Below are 20,549 nucleotides of genomic sequence, written 5' to 3'. Positions count from 1 at the left end.
TACTATAAACATTTGCAAGGGTTCACTCAATTCTGCTCACATAAGGGGCGGTGGCCTAGTGGTTAAAGCGTTCGCTCGTCATACCAAAGACGCGGGTTCGATTCCCCAATTGGGTACAATGTGTGAAGCCCTTTTCTATTGTCCCCGGCCGTGATATTGCTGGAATAAGCGGCGTAGAAACATACTCATGCACTCTCCTCAAATAATAATATGTATTTTTTTTTTGTAGTTGCCAGTTAAAGTTAAAAGTGAACGAACTTATCCTTCAATCACCTATTATAATTGTTTTAAAATTAATAGCATAGAAAATATAAATGGTATCATATTTTCGTAATCTATCATTCTGGCATATGTTTCTTGAAGTTCTGTTAAATCTTGATACAGAATGTCCCATATATCACCAAGGTGCGTAGTCTTACACGACAGCAGTGCATATAGTTCTGTGGGCTAATTATGGGAGCATAACCACCTCAGTCCTCATCATCATCTCTTTTATTTGTAGCATTTAGCTGTCATTTTATTCCTTTATCCATTAGGCTAACTATAGCCTCATGTAATTAGAATTTTATAAAAGATACAAGCTTTCCTTTCCATACTGCTACTTCTAGCTATTGTAAACAAAGGGAAGATAACTCTCATTTAGTTGTTTCCAGTGTTCTGGAGTGTCCAAAATCAAAGTTCAAACCTCATGTCATAATTTTTTTTCAGCTTTAATTTTCATTATTTACTACTTTGTACGCTTCAGTGGTATGTTTTGCAAGATTTTATACCATTTTCTGGACTTATTTTCAGATTAAACTAAAATACATGTAATTGAAAAATACCATTTTCCCTAGTTTTGGCCCCCCAAAAGCACTAAGCATCAACATCCAAGGGAAGAATTTTTATATATTGTTTACATAACTGTTGTAAACGATATTAACACAAAACCATTTCTGTACCAATTTTATTGAGGTTCAGTGATTTTTACCACTAATTGTACTGGACTATCAGGCCAAATGTAGAGATAGCATCAAAATCAGGTAGTATGATACACCGGGCCTTAGCACCCATACTGCATATCTTACCATGTTACTGACTGACTGACTGAGCTTGGTTTTACGCCGCTTTTAGCAATATTCCAGCAACATCACGGCGGGGGACACCAGAAATGGGCTTCACACATTGTACCCATGTGGGGAATCGAAACCGAGTCTTCGGCGTGACGAGCTAACGCTTTAACCATTAGGCTACCCCACCGCCCTACATGCGGGGTGTATCACGGGAGAAGTGGATTAACCGTCTTTATCAGCACCACATTGATGTCCGATATTAACCTTAGAAACTTTTGTATCAAATCAGTGTCTGAAAATTCCGGGTTTAAGTATAACTGAAGTTGTCTTGTAAAATCACGCGTGCGAATACTTTGCATAATCAGATAACCGTTGATGCTATTACGTTAATTCCTGCTGACGTTGCGGAAATATATAAGACTACTACATACCCTGTTTTGTAGCTGTGTAAAATGAGTAAAACCAGGCCTTTTGTGCTATTCTTGCCATTTTCCGCTTGCGACATCAAACATGGGCTAATATAATTTCTTTAGTGAAGAGCTAACACTTCAACCTCAAAGCTACAGAAACCACTGGATTATTGCTAAGAGCGTCTTTAAACCAAACTCACTCACTATACAGGTACCAGCCATGTGTGATAAGGACAAATAGCACATTTCCGACCTGTAAACCGTTGCTAAGCATCCGGTCTCGTAATGTAAGCTGACTCCTTGACTGGTTCCAGTGTTGGGTCATACACAGTAAACTGCTTCTATAAGCAACACGCTTACAACGAACTGACGGATTTAACGAACTTTATTTTGTCCCGATGACAATGTGCATTGCTAGTCGAAATGCGTATAACAAACTAAAATTAGTAGTCCCTTGCTACAACAAAGCCAGCAACGACCCCGTGTATGAGCATCATCACCCACAGTACACGAAACTGTACACGGTGAGACGTAGTGCTTACCTGTAGTACTCTAGACTGAACAAGGTGAGACGTAGTGTTTACCTGTAGTACTCTAGACTGTACAAGGTGAGACGTAGTGTTTACCTGTAGTACTCTAGACTGTACACGGTGAGACGTAGTGTTTACCTGTAGTACTCTAGACTGACACGGTGAGACGTAGTGTTTACCTGTAGTACTCTAGACTGAACAAGGTGAGACGTAGTGTTTACCTGTAGTACTCTAGACTGAACAAGGTGAGACGTAGTGCTTACCTGTAGTACTCTAGACTGAACAAGGTGAGACGTAGTGTTTACCTGTAGTACTCTAGACTGAACAAGGTGAGACGTAGTGCTTACCTGTAGTACTCTAGACTGAACAAGGTGAGACATAGTGCTTACCTGTAGTGCTCTAGACTGAACAAGGTGAGACGTAGTGTTTACCTGTAGTACTCTAGACTGAACACGGTGAGACGTAGTGTTTACCTGTAGTACTCTAGACTGAACACGGTGAGACGTAGTGCTTACCTGTAGTACTCTAGACTGAACAAGGTGAGACGTAGTGCTTACCTGTAGTGCTCTACACTGAACAAGGTGAGACATAGTGCTTACCTGTAGTGCTCTAGACTGAACAAGGTGAGACGTAGTGTTTACCTGTAGTACTCTAGACTGAACACGGTGAGACGTAGTGTTTACCTGTAGTACTCTAGACTGAACACGGTGAGACGTAGTGCTTACCTGTAGTGCTCTAGACTGAACAAGGTGAGACGTAGTGCTTACCTGTAGTACTCTAGACTGAACAAGGTGAGACATAGTGCTTACCTGTAGTGCTCTAGACTGAACAAGGTGAGACGTAGTGTTTACCTGTAGTACTCTAGACTGAACACGGTGAGACGTAGTGCTTACCTGTAGTGCTCTAGACTGAACAAGGTGAGACGTAGTGTTTACCTGTAGTACTCTAGACTGAACACGGTGAGACGTAGTGCTTACCTGTAGTACTCTAGACTGAACAAGGTGAGACGTAGTGCTTACCTGTAGTGCTCTAGACTGAACAAGGTGAGACATAGTGCTTACCTGTAGTGCTCTAGACTGAACACGGTGAGACGTAGTGTTTACCTGTAGTACTCTAGACTGAACACGGTGAGACGTAGTGCTTACCTGTAGTACTCTAGACTGAACAAGGTGAGACGTAGTGCTTACCTGTAGTGCTCTAGACTGAACAAGGTGAGACGAAGTGCTTACCTGTAGTGCTCTAGACTGAACAAGGTGAGACATAGTGCTTACCTGTAGTGCTCTAGACTGAACAAGGTGAGACGTAGTGCGTAGTGCTTACCTGTAGTGCTCTAGACTGAACAAGGTGAGACGTAGTGTTTACCTGTAGTACTCTAGACTGAACAAGGTGAGACGTAGTGTTTACCTGTAGTGCTCTAGACTGACACAATGGTGAGACGTAGTGTTTACCTGTTGTGCTCTAGACCTGACACGGTGAGACATAGTGTTTACCTGTAGTACTCTAGACTGAACAAGGTGAGACGTAGTATTTACCTGTAGTACTCTAGACTGAACACGGTGAGACGTAGTGCTTACCTGTAGTACTCTAGACGGAACACGGTGAGACGTAGTGTTTACATGTAGTGCTCTAGACTGACACGGTGAGACGTAGTGTTTACCTGTAGTGCTCTAGACTGAACACGGTGAGACGTAGTGTTTAGCTGTAGTGCTCTAGACTGAACACGGTGAGACATAGTGTTTACCTGTAGTGCTCTAGACTGAACACGGTGAGATGTAGTGCTTACATGTAGTACTCTAGACTGACACGGCGAGACGTAGTGCTTACCTGTAGTACTCTAGACTGAACACGGTGAGGTGTAGTGCTTACCTGTAGTACTCTAGACTGAACACGGTGAGACGTAGTGTTTACCTGTAGTACTCTAGACTGAACACGGTGAGACGTAGTGCTTACCTGTAGTACTCTAGACTGAACAAGGTGAGACGTAGTGCTTACCTGTAGTACTCTAGACTGAACACGGTGAGACGTAGTGTTTACCTGTAGTACTCTAGACTGAACACGGTGAGACGTAGTGCTTACCTGTAGTGCTCTAGACTGAACAAGGTGAGACGTAGTGCTTACCTGTAGTGCTCTAGACTGAACAAGGTGAGACGAAGTGCTTACCTGTAGTGCTCTAGACTGAACAAGGTGAGACGTAGTGCTTACCTTTAGTGCTCTAGACTGAACAAGGTGAGACGTAGTGCTTACCTGTGGTGCTCTAGACTGAACAAGGTGAGACGTAGTGCTTACCTGTAGTGCTCTAGACTGAACAAGGTGAGACGTAGTGTTTACCTGTAGTACTCTAGACTGAACAAGGTGAGACGTAGTGTTTACCTGTAGTGCTCTAGACTGACACGGTGAGACGTAGTGTTTACCTGTTGTGCTCTAGACTGACACGGTGAGACATAGTGTTTACCTGTAGTACTCTAGACTGAACAAGGTGAGACGTAGTATTTACCTGTAGTACTCTAGACTGAACACGGTGAGACGTAGTGCTTACCTGTAGTACTCTAGACGGAACACGGTGAGACGTAGTGTTTACATGTAGTGCTCTAGACTGACACGGTGAGACGTAGTGTTTACCTGTAGTGCTCTAGACTGAACACGGTGAGACGTAGTGTTTACCTGTAGTGCTCTAGACTGAACACGGTGAGACGTAGTGTTTACCTGTAGTACTCTAGACTGAAGAAGGTGAGACGTAGTGTTTACCTGTAGTGCTCTAGACTGAACACGGTGAGATGTAGTGCTTACATGTAGTACTCTAGACTGACACGGCGAGACGTAGTGCTTACCTGTAGTACTCTAGACTGAACACGGTGAGGTGTAGTGCTTACCTGTAGTACTCTAGACTAACACGGCGAGATGTACTGCTTACCTGTAGTACTCTATACCGACCAAGGTGAGGTGTAGTGCTTACCTGTAGTGCTCTACACTGACACGGTGAAACGTAGTGCTTACCTGTAGTACTCTAGACTGAAACGGTGAGACGTAGTGCGTACCTGTAGTACTCTAGATTGAACAAGGTGAGATTACCTGTAGTACTCTAGACTGAACACGGTGAGATGTAGTGCTTAGCTGCAGTACTCTAGACTAACACGGTGAGACGTAATGCTTACATGTAGTACTCTAGACTGAAACGGTGAGACGTAGTGCTTACCTGTAGTACTCTAGATTGAACAAGGTGAGATGTAGTGCTTACCTGTAGTATTCTAGACTGAACACGGTGAGACGTAGTGCTTACCTGTAGTACTCTAGACTAACACGGTGAGATGTACTGCTTACCTGTAGTACTCTAGACTGAACAAGGTGAGGTGTAGTGCTTACCTGTAGTACTCTAGACTGACACGGTGAGACGTAGTGCTTACCTGTAGTACTCTAGATTGAACAAGGTGAGATGTAGTGCTTACCTGTAGTACTCTAGACTGACACGGTAAGATGTAGTGCTTACCTGTAGTACTCTAGACTGACACGGTGAGATGTAGTGTTTACCTGTAGTACTCAAGATTGAACAAGGTGAGATGTAGTGCTTACATGTAGTACTCTAGACTGAACACGGTGAGATATTATGCTGATATGCACTACTGTAGACTAGCACGGTGAGATATTGTGCTTATATGCAGTTCTATAGACTGAACTAGGCGATACATAATGCTTTCACGGTGTACTGGAGACTGACCACGGTGAGATATATGCTTACATGGTGTACTCGAGACTGACCACGTTGAGATATATGCTTACATGGTGTACTCGAGACTGACCACGTTGAGATACATGCTTACACGGTGTACTCGAGACTGACCACGTTGAGATACATGCTTACACGGTGTACTGGAGACTGACCACGTTGAGATACATGCTTACACGGTGTACTGAGACTGACCACGTTGAGATACATGCTTACATGGTGTACTGGAGACTGACCACGGTGAGATACATGCTTACACGGTGTACTGGAGACTGACCACGTTGAGATACATGCTTACACGGTGTACTGGAGACTGACCACGTTGAGATACATGCTTACACGGTGTACTGGAGACTGACCACGGTGAGATACATGCTTACACGGTGTACTCGAGACTGACCACGTTGAGATACATGCTTACACGGTGTACTGGAGACTGACCACGTTGAGATACATGCTTACACGGTGTACTGGAGACTGACCACGGTGAGATACATGCTTACACGGTATACTATTTTCCAGGTACCCAACAGAACTATAAAGGAATGTCGGACCTACACTGACGTCAGCGGAAAGTAGTTCATCGATGTTAAGAAGGACAAAACTGTGAAGGTTGGGACAATCGACAAGGAACAGAAGCAAGGATGAAGACATGGCGCTGTCTCTTGGCTTCATGCAGTTACGTAGCTGATATCCCTGGATTATATTCCTTTGTATATTGTTCATACGTTTATGAACTTTAACTCTTGAGTAAATAAATGGAAGTGCAGTAAGAATATGCTTCGGATTTCACGGATTTATCTATTTAACAGAAAGAACAATTCTCAATAAAATACACTCGATGTAGTCATTGAAGTCAATTGTGTAATTGATATAGATATGACTGATGTTTAGAAAAACTTGGAGGTCGTTGACGTAATTTTAAAATATATTTTGATGATGTTACAACATGAATATTTGAATGATCATATTATTTCCTGCTTTGTAGTTGATCCAAAACGTTGATTGATTATTACTGAATAAACCTAATTGTACAATGGATATGTTTGTTGAGTTGACATGCTGAACATACCTTGATATCAACCTGAAAAAACGTTATTCATTGTTCGTATCCGGTTCCATCCAAATATGTTTCCAGTTTTCTGAGGATCTGCTCGTGATAAAGTGAGTGAGCCATTGTGTGAGTGTTGACTTGACAGTGAGTGAGTGAGTGAGTTTAGTTTTACGCCGCACTCAGCAATATTAAAGCTATATAGCGGCGGTCTGTAAATAATCGAGTCTGGACCAGACAATCCAGTGATCAACAGCATGAGTGAGCATCGATCTGCGCAATTGGGAACCGATGACATGTGTCAACCAAGTCAGCGAGCCTGACCACCCGATCCCCTTAGTCGCCTCTTACGACAAGCATAGTCGCCTTTTGTAGCAAGCATGGGTTGCTGATAGTAAGTGAGTTGGGTTTTACGCCTCTTTTAGCAATATTCCAGCAAAATCACGACCAGAAATGGGCTTCACACATTGTACCCATGAGGGGAATCGAACCCGGGTCTTCGGCGTAACGAGCGAACGCTTTAACCACTAGGCTACCCCACTGCCCCGTTGACTTGGTATGTGCGCGTTACTATGGTGACCTAATTGATTTTTTATTAATTCAGTTATACGTGACTGAAAATATCCCTGGTATATCATTACGGAATATACGTAATCGAAGGTGAGAACCCATGCAGATCCGGGAAAGAATTGGTCACCAGCAAACCATGCTTGTCGTAACAGGCTTCTACCTGGATTGGAAGGTCAGGCTCGCTGACTTGGTTGATGCATGTCATCGAATCCCAATTGCATAGATCGATTCTCACGATTTCAGTCACTGGATTGTCTGGTCCAGACTCAATTTGTAACAGGCTGACGTCACATAGCTGGAATGTTGCTCTTGTTTCACTGTTATATTTGCCTCCTGTGGTTACCTCCCCTGCTGAGTTCATTAAAGTGAGGTGAGGTGAAATTGGGTTTAACGTCATGCTTGAGAATATTTCGCTCATATGACGACGTGCATGCGTGTGTATATGTTTGTGCGACTGCTTATTCTAGCCCAGACTTAAACTGGTTTTATAGTGCTAGCCCACTGAGATACCATGCTGCAGTGAAGCATGAATACCCCACTCAGACACATTATAATGACTCCGAGCCGACCAGTCCTTGTTGTACCCAGTAATGCCGAGCGCCAGGCAGGGACCAACAAGTACCATATTTTAACGACTTTTGGTATGACGCGGTCGGGGATCGAACCCGCGACCTTCCGCTCTCCGGGCGGACGCTCTAACCACTACACCACGGAGGCGGTTGTGTTCATTAAAACAGTTTCAACCCCGTGAAATAGGCGGAATACATTATTCGGACAGGGTTCCTTCAATTATTGGGAAAAGATCTAGAATTCCAACAAATGTATTGAATTAATGGTTTTCGTAAACTATAAAAGGAAACAACTAACAACATAGTGATCGTGTGTAAAGCACATATACCAATATTTAATTGCCACCTATGTACAAAGAGTGAAAACTGGATGTTGAGATATAATAACACAATTCAACGTTGAAGTTTAGAATTCAAAACCATTATGTCCCTGTCAGTTAAAGTGTCCTATTGTTTCTTTTTAAAGGATTATTATTTGTTTCAAACAATTCTGCTGCTGCTGCTGCTGCTGCTGATGATGGTGTGTTAAACACATATTTTACCGTAATTAATACCAACTGTTCACCTTATATACCCGTATGAATCTTATAAATACGGTTTAAGAATTGCAAATGGGTTTCTTTTCTCATGAATAGACAATTAAGCTATCATTTTATTTCAGCTGTAATATACCTGTTGCCTAACACCTGGTGGAATTTGAAATGAATACTCTGAAAACAATATGAAGCGTCAGACTTTTGTATCCCCAGACAAGTGAATTGTAAGAACAATATTTGAGATTAAAGTTGATTAGTTATATATGAATATTGTTTAGAAACTCGTATCTGTTTGCAACGACTGACTGACTGACTGAGTTTAGTTTTACGCCGCTTTTAGCAATATTCCAGCAATATCACGGCGGGGGACACCAGAAAATGGGCTTAACACATTGTGCCCATGTGGGGAATCGAACTCTCGTCTTCGGCGTGACGAACCAACGCTTTAACTACTAGGCTACCCCACCGCCCCTGTTTGTAATGAAGAGGAGGAAGGGTTTATTTTGTTTACCGAGGAGTAGCTTCGGGGAAGGAAGCTGATCAGGTCTCGTTATCTGGAACGCCAGGATATCTCGAAGCTACAACCCGGTCCCACATTGTTCGAGATACCAGGATACGACTGAACAAATATGTTCCTGGCTGTTCTCTCTGGAGGTGGGGACACGTGTATGTGCATAATAATGCCTGGGCAATGTTTAATCTACACTCGGTTCGGTTTAGTCGATGGTTCGGTTTAGTCGATTTCGACTTGGACCAGTAAGTCCATTTTCGAATTTGTATCGTGCACTTGAAACTAGCATGACCATTAGAAAGAAGTTATGAATACATTGCTTGCGTATGCTTGTCCCATAATCAAAGTTAACATTTCATTTCTGTTGTCAAGCTACAAATGTCAAATGTTCACTGGCTGAATTGACAAAAGTCTGATGATATATTTTTCTGTACCGATTTTGTAGCGTTGCACTAGTGTGAATCTCTTTGATGCTTTTCAAAGTACAGTGCAGTACGGCTACAACAACCGGGGAACTGCGTACAAGAAACTACGGTTATATCGAACTAGAATACGTGATCACTTGGGTTCGTTATAACCGTAGCTTGCTGTAAGTTAGTCTTCTGGAGACGCACCCTGTCCGCTGTGTACAATTTCAGGGGTCGGTATTTCAGGACACAAAAGGGCTTTCGTCTCGCCACTTCCATCTTCAGGCACCAAATCAATAGCTTTACATCCTTTTGAATCCTTTATCTCTTTGTCAGCTCCTTTTCCGAGGAGTCGCTTCACAACCCAACTGGCGTCACGGTATGCTGCCATATGAAGAGGCGTCCTTCCTTCGGAATCTTTGTGATTGATATTGGAAGTTCTGTCAATCAAAGTGACCAAATGGTCTTCAGAGAAATACCTTAGTCTTGAATCTATTGCCAGATGCAGTGGTGTTCTTCCATCACGTGTGTTGTACAAGTCTGGAGCCAAGTTGGCCTTGAAAAGGAACGTCAGCATTTCATCATGGATGGACATTTGAAATACTGCATGTAGATATGTGTTGCCATCCTTGTCCCTGTCCCTTATACTCAGCCCCCTTTCTACCAGGAACTCCACCACCTCTGCATCACCTCTCTGCACTGCTGGATACAGTGCCGTTCTTCCATCCTCGTCTCTTGTATCGACTGGCACCTTCACAGTGTCCACCAGGAACTGCACCTTTTCCATTGTTTCATTGACGGACCTGCAAGCGTAGTGAAGCACTGACCATCCGTGAACATCAACTGTTGGCTTAGCATGCATTTTATGCAGATATTTCAGTATATCCAGATCGCTACACAGTGCTGCCAAATGATACGCTGTGATGCCGTACTCATCCTTCTGATCAACGTTGCATCCTTTGTTCAATAAAATTTAAGAACAACAAAGTTGTTAGATGTGGCCAGCGTGTGTAGAGCTGTTCTCCCATCTTCATCTGTTGCATTGATGTCACATTTAGCAGCTACCAGCTTCTGAACTATGTCAAGCCTCTTTGCAGCAAAAAGGACAGGCTCACAACCTGGTACACGTTTGTTTACAAGGGCTCCACCTTCAAGAAGAGCTGTAACACAGGCTAAATTGTCCCAACACACAGCCGTATGAAGAGGTGTAGAGCCTATACCATCTTCCAGATTGACATCAGCTCCTTTCTGTATCAGCATCTTCACAGTGTCGGGGTTACCGAGTTCGGACGCTGTAGTTAATAGTGTAAACGTGCCAAATATCCTGTTCAGTAATTGGCTGTGTGATGGAACATTTCCAATGTTCGCACAAAACGTATCAATATAATTCATCAACAACTGAATTTTTAGGCAGCTGTCTGTGACTGATTGTGCAGACAGGCATATGCAGTCTGCAATGTTGTCATACGTGCCCTCTGTAACGGTCAGATGTTCCAAGATGATGCGTACACACTCGCCTCCTCCGACCTCGCATGCTACCTGCAGACAGTTCTTTAAGTTGTGGACATCAACATTGTGAGATGTGCTCTTTTCTATCAGCATCTTCATAGCTACTGGCCATACATGTCCCGCACATTTATAAACTTCCTCCATCTCTGGGATGTAAGTTAACAGTAACTGGAGTATTTCCTCGAGGCTCTGGCGTTTCCTCTGCCACCACTCAACATTGTTGTATTCTGGATTATTTGCCATCCCCTTGAACAAAGCAGAAAGACCATGGGAGCAAATCTCATGACTTCCATCTCCAGATGCGTCTATGATTCTCCGAACCAATTCCACGTTTCCATTCAGAGACGCCAAGAACAAGACATCTTCTCTTTCTTGGAATCGTTCCAAAGCGGTTGATATCAAATCAAGCAATCGAGACGATGTTGCTTCATCAATGCTTTGGGAGGCTGAAAGTGCCTTCACACAAGTTTCATCCGGAATAACCCCTCTGTCCAGCAGCAAGTTAATGACTTCATTGTGACTTTGGTAGATAGCACAAATCATAAATTCTTTCAAAACAGCATTTGGAATGTTTGAACTTTGCAATAGAATGTATTTCGCCAGCGCGCTTTGCTTCATCACCATGTGTGAAAGGAGGAATGTATAAGTGAACACAACATGAGGGACGAGCATATTACAAATGTCGGGGTAGTATGTGATGCTTGAAGCACTCACTTCTCTTTTACCAATGTCTTCGCATACGCTTCGCTCCAATTTTGTCTCAAGATATGGTCGAAAGTTTTCGTCAAGTAATGAGGGGTGATTCAGGATCTCACTTCCGTCTTCTGACAGAAGGATGTTTGTAATTCTGTCAGCAAGGATCTCGAAGTATTCTTTTGTCAAGAGAATCACAACTCCCTCTTCTTCAGTCTCCTTACTTTGTGTCCTCACCAGCTCAACGAGCATCTGTGCAGGACAAATTTTGATGCACATTTCTGGGTCCTCACCAGCAAGATCAAGGAAAACTGCATCGTATATTGACTGATGCTGGAATTCAAAACCATTTCGTGTGCTTAGGAGATAAACACCAGAGAGAGTAGCAGCTTTACTTGCGATCTGGCCATACCCTGGAGGACCTGGAATGTCACAGAATGTGGACAAATCCGCTACCACGCCACTGAGGTTTCTATCTTTTCTTGATTTCAAGAGTTTGTGGTCAAGGAACCCTTTTTGAATCATCACCAGTAATAACACAAAGTAGCTCAGTGGCTCATTTTCCTTCAAACAGTCAAGAATTTCTTTGACACAAACTTGGGGGCTGCGGAAGAAGCTGACAGCTCTTGATGATGGAAGTTTGTTTGATGCAAAAAATGCACAACACTGGGGAAAACCAAGAGATGTCTTCATCTCTGCAATTTGTTTCATGTCTTCCTCTGATAGCCTTACCTTCCTCCCGAAATATTTCTCCATGATTTTCTGTTTCTCTGAAACCCTGAGTGAGAACTCGCCGTCATCCAGAGTGACGCATTTGATCCTTTTAAACAGTTCGTGTTTCTTCATCCTCTTCTCACACTGTGCACTGATCTCTGGCCTCGAGGTCAACACCAGGAAGATGTTGCCAAGCTCTACTACAGCGTTCATGATTTTCAGCACCTTACTCCAATCATCTACCTGGGATTGAAACAGGTTGGAGGATCCAAATATATCGTCAATTAGCACCACATATTGTCCTTTAGACTTCCCCAGCGGGACGTCTTTCCACTGTTGGGGAAAGGACAATACCAAAGGTATTCTTCCTGTGTCTTTTTCAATCTGCGATAAAAGACTGAGAGCAACCCTAGACTTCCCTGTACCACTTCTTCCTTTGATGAACACACATCCAGTGTTTTTCAGATGCTTCAAAGCTGTCCTTTCTGCATAGGTTGATACATGTTTGTCAGGATCCTCACATTTCATCAGCATTTCTGTCGCATCTGAAAATAGAAGCAAAGAAGATGTTAAAATGCAATGGCATGCATCTAAGGAAGCTTTCATGATCAAATCGAGAAGATTATAGTTAAAGATTTTTCTTTTGTGATATGTTGTGGTAAACAGACATTTGTTCTCCAGACATTTAAAATACACAACTGAACCAAATAAAGTAACACGGACCACGTTTCATGGGGTCAAAGTCATTGTCCCCATCATCATTTTGTAAATAATCAAGTCTCGAAGAGACAATCCAGTGATCGACATCATGAGCATCGCTCTACTCAACTGTCATACGACATGTGTCAACCAAGTGAACGAGGCTGACTACCCCATTCCGTTAGTAAGTGTTGAAGTCATCAATGTCCATTGGGGTGGGGGGGGTGGGGGTGGTGTGTGTTTGTGTGTGTGTTTGCCATGTGCAATGACATTTCTTCCTGTGTGGGAAAACACATACCATATGCACCGTCACATTATACTTTCACGTTGATACTGACAGATAGACGTTATATTCCGGGATATTGGCCTTATTTCGGGTCACTGAAACCTCGCGCACATTGCACCATGAAACTGAGACTGAAAGTCCACTGACTAACGTCCTCAGCCGGAAATTAAGAATGCACTCCTTAACTACTGATAATATATCATCACCTGGTTGTTGTAGAATGTCAAAGACGTTAAGGCTCTCTTTCAGTAATCTATGATGTATCGCAATCTCACAACCACCACCTTAATATCTCCAAATATTATAAGGGCAGCGGCTAAGTTTCAATATAGAGCACAACTGTGCACTTTGAGTTATAAGCATGAAAGTTGGAACAATACGATATTTATATTAAGTGATTAGTTTGGGTTTTAGGGTCAAATGACCGCCATTGTAGGACTGGAGTCCTGCTGGAGCTATTATCGAAAACAAATGTACGAAAACAAGCTTTTACTCTGATATGAGAAAATATGTTGAAAAGTGCAACAGAAGTTTTTGTTTACACAGAGAGAGAGAGAGAAGGCTTATTGACTAAATCGTCCACTTATTGACTAAAAAGCATGAAAGTTGGGAGACGGATGCTCCATCTCAGGCTATATTGTCACCAAAACTTTTCCGATATGGTCGCCAAACCTTTCATTACTTTTAGGTATTTCTAAACGTAAGGCCGAGAGTTGTTCATATATTAAGTATTATGATACTTCTCTTTTAAGATACTTTATCTCCCATATGTTTCTAATATGGCGGTCAAACCCAGGATGGAAGCCAGAAATGCTCAAAATTCACAATTTTGAGTTGTGTAAAATGACTGGATGTGTGGAGTTTGGTGTATGATCTAGTTTAGATATTTCCTTCTATTTCTAAGGATAGTCGAGACAGGATATTCCTTTGCACAGACATTATTATTGATGTAATCCTGAATATTCTTTTCACCAAACTTGTCATACTAGTTATGTAACAGTAGGGATACATATATGAATACCTGGCTAAGACTGTTGTTACGTTTTGATTGCCAAACTGAAAGTTAATATTAAGTAAAAGAACTGGGTTTGAAACCAACAAGCAACAGAATTGTGTTTCTGAAAATAACTAAATTCACAAATCAATACAACTTAAGATACAGGTATCAATATGTAAGTACAATTACAAAGGTAATAAACTTAAAAAAACAAAATAATAGTGATTATAGCCATAAAGACAATGAGGTTAATATTGCCCTCTCAGCAACAGTTATTCAGCTTGAAAGAAAGGGCTACACAGAGAGTGGCCCAGAGTATAGAGTGATCACACAAAATGGTGGTCTTCTATGGCTTAAGATAGCTAGCTCCCCGTATATACCTCTTTCAGGCGGATGATTCTGGACTAAGGCCTATACATCCCTTTCCAGATCATTCTATAACATTCTGTGGGTCAGAATATGACGGAAGCTTCTAGAACTGTCTAAATATATCACAAGTCTATATAAGCACACAACAGCCCCATACTAAATCCACAGATACAATGCGTAACAGCTGTAACACTGTTGCACAACATATAACACTGTCTCTTATCTTACCTTCATGTAAAATACTTAAATTTCATTAGTCAAAGACGCTTTAACCGGTTTCCGTGTCACCCCTCCCAGGAGGGTGACAACTGGAAAAAATATTACCCGCTGCCACGGTAACCGGCAAACTCTCCGCCGAGAAGCGGAAGCGCTAACAATCGTATGACGTCATAATATGATGCATGCCATGCCCGGAGTTCGAAAACCGTTCGATCAGCTGTTTTTGTGTTCACTTTGTACACATTTATTTTTCTGACTTTCACTGCTTTATTTAAGCTATTTTATACATTGAGTGGTTTGCACACTCAACTTAAACATAATTAACAATTTTTATAGCAGTTTTAAGCTTGTCAGAATATGTTTCACTGATTCTAAAAATCCAGTCGAGAGGCAGGCGCCATTTTGTTTGCATGTCATGATGTTTTGTACATTTAACATGGCGGTAAGATAAATACGTTGTATGGTTCTCCCTCGGATAATACGGTCTGATGTACGCCTTTTTGTAGCAGTGTCATCCCTCGCCTACCGGCTGGGGTGACACTGCTACAAAGAGGCGTACATCAGACCGGCGAGGGAAGACACTGCTACAAAAAGGCGTACATCAGACCGTATTACTCTCGAGAGAAGCCTACAACTTATAATAACAAGGTATGTAATGTGGACCCCAGATCCAACATGGCTGACATGAATTAAAACGGTATGACCATGAAAATGGACGCCAAATCAGTACTGCAATAAGGAAAATACTGTGAACGACAATTTTACTTCGTGCAATTACAACTTTATTTTGGCAATGAAGTTGCAGTGCCTTATTGTCGTATTGTATTTAACGTCCATTTCCAGCTTCAGATACATCAGTTTCAGCCTTGACGGTCACTTGAAATATGTTGTACCATAAACCAATGAAATTCTATTTCTTTTCAGCCTAAGTAGGCAGTGTAGGTAATATCGCTCGATGCTATGACGATGCTGTCTCTACCTCTGTCATAACGGTCAATGTCGCAAATGGGATCAATGTATGAAGTCAATATCTGGTGACACCACCAACCCACCCACACACCCCACCCCCCTTACCGTGATAATTGTGGAGTATTAATTAAACTATGTAAAAGCCCACTCCACCCGTGAAGTCCGGGTTAGAATATTGATCTTCAATAACCCATGCTTTTCGTAAGAGCAGACTAACGAACTGGATCGGGTGACTTGGTATACATGTCATCGGTTCCCAATTGCGCAGATTGATGCTCATGCTGTTGATCACTGGATTGTCTCGATTATTTACAGACCGCCGCCATATAGAGGGACTATTGCGGAGTGCGGCGTAAAACTAAACTCACTCACTCACTCACCCCTCATTCACTCATTAGTTACACTTACCTATGATGTTCTGTAAAGGGTAGATTGGTGTTTCTGGAGTGAATACATATAATCATTTGTACAATGTGTTTATAATTTACATTAAATGAACCGTTTCTGGAGTACTTTCAGGTTCTTCATGTTTTCTACAGTTTGAAGGAAAATTAATTGGATTTTTGTCACTATCGATGGCTTAACTATTTATGGCAAGGAATATGAGAATATTATGAGAAATGTATCCATAGTCAGTTTGGTAATTACCACATTTTGTTTCCTGGAGGGTGACGGTGGAATCCTGGATGTTGTAAACGTTTTGACCGTCAGACAAAACAACGGGGGCCTGCACTTGAAGGTTGTTGGCTGGAAAGGAAGGATATCATGATTATGCTGCTTCAGCATGTGTAAACGGTTAGTGTGTCGCAGGTTGTAAACATGTCGTTACCTTCTCCGAGACACGATATTGTCATTAGCATGTCGTTAGCATGTCATTTCATGTCGTTAGAGTTAAGAGTTAACAGGTCAGGTGCATGTTGTTATCGTTATTCCTAACCTGTTATTCCTAACATACTGTCACCCTCTCAGTAGCATGTTGTCATTTCAGAAGCATGTTGTCATGTCAATAGCATGTTGTCAGCATGTCAGTAGGATGTTGGCATGTCAATAGCATGTTGTCAGCATGTCAACTGTATGGTACCTTTTCAATAGCATGTTGTCATGTCAATACCATGTTGTCAGCATGTCAGTAGGATGTTGGCATGTCAATAGCATGTTGTCAGCATGTCAACTGTATGGTACCTTTTCAATAGCATGTTGTCATGTCAATAGCATGTTGTCAGCATGTCAACAGCACGTCATGCCAATAGCATGTTGTCAGCATGTCAGTAGCATGCTGTCATTTAAGTAGCATGTTGCCATATCTGAACATATTCTATATATGAAGAAGACGACAATGAACACCATCTTTGATCCTTTTTCGGAAAGACGCGACCAAAGGATCCAACCATTGACATGCAGCTCTCGGGACAGACTCTAACTGAACTTCAGCTAATATATCTTCAGTGTTTCTGGTGATATATTTGGTTGTCTGGATATTCAGGGTCAGAATATGCTTCTTCGCTATGAGTATATGCCAACATGGGTAGAGATCAGTTTGGCTTGATCCCAGCATAGCTAGAGGTATATAGGTGTGGCAAGATGTCAGCGTGGCCGGTGATCGGAATAGGGAGCGAGTTTAGTTTGACACCGCTGTTAACATATTCCAGCAATATCGCAGCGGAGAACACCAGAAATCGGCTTCACACATTGTACTCATATGGGGAATCGAACGCGGGCCTTCGGCGTGACGAGTGACCCCTGTAATCACTAGGCTACCCCACCGCCCCGAGGTAAAAATATCTGGACATCAGTATGTCTAGATGCCAATATGTCTATATTACAGGTTGTCTGGATGCCAGCATGTCAAGGGGCGGTGGGGTAGCCTTATGGTTAAAGCGTTGGCTCGTCACGCCGAAGACCCGGGTTCGAATTCCCACATGGGCACAATGTGTGAAGCCCATTTCTGGTGTCCCCCGCCGTGATGTTGCTGGAATATTGCTAAAAGCGGCGTAAAAACCAACCTCAGTCAGTCAGTCAGCCAGCATGTCAATGCGTCTGCACATGTTTATCTCACTAGTTGTCACGGTGACTGGAAGTCAGTCAGTTCACGCCTGAGCATGCCTGAACACATATTGGCCGGCTCGAACACACACATACACAAAGTACAAGCTGAAAAATGGCTAACGGCATATTTCAAGAAATTTCAACACATCTGACCTGCATCTGCCCGCATTTTCTTGACAGTTGAACAACCCGACGAAGTGGCAACCAGCTCCATAGCTCGTGTCTGCTAGGTACACAGTTCAGATGCGCGACGGTGTGTGTGACACCTACTCAGTACGAGGTACAGCGCGCAATTTTGACAAAACATACGGAGCATCTGTTTTTGCTATTCTTGGTTGCAACACCAACAAGTGAATTCGACAACAGGCCAAACTCAGGATTGGGGGATCACAATGAGTGACTTAGTAATGTGTCATCGTAACCTGACCCTGTGTACGTCGGTCGATGTTCATACTATCAATCACATGTTTGCCTCCTATATTTCCAACACCTGACTAGCATATACCTGTGTGATTAAGAACAACATTTGACGTCATCTGCTTGATCACGAGTTCATTTTTAATGGTGGATATATAATTTTCATTACTACGTCGTCTACGCACCGGAAATCTGTAGTCGTGGCGCCGATGTTGCTTGTAGATTTCTCACATTTGCCTTGCTCTTGTGATAAACGTCTGAAAACTGCATCACTCCGGGGTTACGTGCCCCATCAAGTTGGCACCCCTCATAGCTGGAAATTGTCCAAAACTGCGAAAAACTGCATCATGGTGGTGGTTTAACCTGGTTCAATTCCCTATCTAGGTACAATGTGTGAAGTCATTTTTTCGTCCCCCGTCCGTCGTTATATTGCTGGAATTTTGCTGCTAAGACGGGTGTAAAACCTCACACACACAATCAATCAATCAGCATACCATACCAGCAGCATACCATACCATTATGGTGCGGATTTCTTTTAACATCTACTTTCGAATTTCCCTGCTACCAAAACGGAACTGAATTCAGATTTTACGGAACTGACTGGAACAAAATGGGGCTACGCTCGTTTTGTTAGAATCGCGCCCACTCTAGCCGTGTAATATTGCAGTGGGTTTTTTTTTCAAACAGTATTCAGTACAAGCTGTTGAATTCAAAGTGTCAGTTAGTCAAACAGATAAGAAAGAAACAAAGAAATCGAACCGTACTAACAACACAAGGATCTATTACGTTACAGCGGAAAGACATAAAGTAAACAAACTTAGATAGGCTTCTATGCAAGAAAAGCTTTTATTTACTATCAGTTGTAAACACACAGCTTTGTATAATGAAGCATCATTTGTCCTTTGCCACAATTGTCCAAGGGGCGGTGGGGTAGCCTAGTGGTTAAAACGTTCGCTCGTCACGCGGAAGACCCGGGTTCAATTCCCCACATGGGTACAATGTGTGAAGCCCATTTCTGATGTCCTCCGCCGTGATATTGCTGAAATACTCATGCACTGAAGACCAATTTTAACCCTGATCGTCACGGGTCTCGTTCTTTATTAAGGACACCAGGTGGTCATGGGCGGGGAAATCGAGGGATTTCGTCAAGTTCCACATGGTGTCTAGAAGGACCCCCGATTCAATCTGATCTGCTTTGTCAAACCACTCGTTACTTCCGTCAAAAGGTCAGTGTGAGCAAATGCTTTTGTTTGTTTGTTTGTTTGTTCGGTGTTTTTTGTTTGACGCAGCACACAGCAATATTCCAGATATATACCGTTTGTTTGTAAATATTCGAGTCAAGAAAAGCGATCCACATCACATATACATAATTGGTCTTCAGTCGACTCACTAAGAGTGAGTGAGTGAGTTTAGTTTTATGCCGCACTCAGCAATATTCCAGCAATATGGCGGCGGTCTGTAAATATTCGAGTCAATCAATCCAGTGATCAACAGCATGAGCATCGATCTGCGCAACTGGGAACCCATGGCATGTGCCAACCAAGTCAGCGAGCCTGACCACCCGATCCGGCTAGTCGCCTCTTACGACAAGCATGGGATACTGTAAATCAATTCTAACCCGGATCTTCACGGGTGGCTCACTAAGAGGCGACCAGCGGGATCAGGTTGCCGGGTTCGCTGCCTTGGTTGACACATGTCTCCGTAATTCAGTTGCGTAGATCGATGTTCATGCTGTCAATCACTGGATTGACTGGTCCAGACAGAATATATGTGCAGGGTGCGCACCCCTTCCCCCTTTTTGTCCTGAAAGTTTATTAAATGACCACTGAAACTCTCGTGAAAACGGGTAAAAATGAAGTGTGAAAATGAATAGGTGGAATATTTCTGTGTACGGCTGTAGGCGACAGACAAACATACAAATCATTATAAACACAAAGTTACAACCAGCCCTCGACCACCTCGGCGCTCTTCTTTTTGATGTGGTACATTGTAAAGAGATCTCTGATTTTGAGGAAAATTAAGTCTTCAAGCATGAGCAGCATCGGATCAGGGACGTTATGAGTTACATGTCCTAAAACTTAAATATCCTCACCTGATTAATGTGGCGAGCAGAGTCGGAATGTAGGAAGCCTTCATAAATTGGTGAACAGGAAATATTTGGAATTAAGGATTATCTTATATGTTTGTGAGAGGGGTACCACTTTTAACAATATATCAGCACTACCACGGCAGGGAAAACAGAAATGGGCTTTATAGTGGCGGGTTCGAACCCGG

The 20,549-nt window shown here is 42.6% G+C and overlaps 2 protein-coding genes and 1 long non-coding RNA gene across 3 annotated transcripts; 1 reads left to right on the top strand and 2 right to left on the bottom strand.

Moving 5' to 3' along the window:
* Positions 1-1,922: 1,922 nt before the first annotated feature.
* On the top strand, positions 1,923-6,492 carry LOC124288299. The gene is made up of 2 exons (XR_006901414.1): positions 1,923-1,986; positions 6,236-6,492. It is a non-coding gene; the product is annotated as an uncharacterized LOC124288299 (long non-coding RNA).
* Positions 6,493-8,208: 1,716 nt separating this feature from the next.
* LOC124288297 lies at positions 8,209-18,157 on the bottom strand. The gene is made up of 4 exons (XM_046724816.1): positions 18,012-18,157; positions 16,461-16,559; positions 16,221-16,253; positions 8,209-12,818 (listed from the first exon to the last, which is right to left on the bottom strand). Exons 1-4 carry the CDS (start codon positions 18,070-18,072, stop codon positions 10,321-10,323), a joined length of 2,691 nt encoding a protein of 896 aa, XP_046580772.1. The 5' UTR covers positions 18,073-18,157; the 3' UTR covers positions 8,209-10,320.
* On the bottom strand, positions 9,545-10,219 carry LOC124288276 (serine/threonine-protein phosphatase 6 regulatory ankyrin repeat subunit A-like). The gene has a single exon (XM_046724790.1). It carries the CDS (start codon positions 10,217-10,219, stop codon positions 9,545-9,547), a length of 675 nt encoding a protein of 224 aa, XP_046580746.1.
* Positions 18,158-20,549: the final 2,392 nt, after the last annotated feature.

The sequence above is a fragment of the Haliotis rubra genome, unplaced genomic scaffold, assembly GCF_003918875.1.
Source record: "Haliotis rubra isolate DU_JTF1 unplaced genomic scaffold, ASM391887v1 Scf414, whole genome shotgun sequence".
In the NCBI taxonomy this organism is placed as follows: Eukaryota; Metazoa; Mollusca; class Gastropoda; order Lepetellida; family Haliotidae; genus Haliotis; species Haliotis rubra.
Note: the sequence above shows the minus strand (reverse complement) of the source record. Positions and strands in the feature narration are given on the sequence as shown.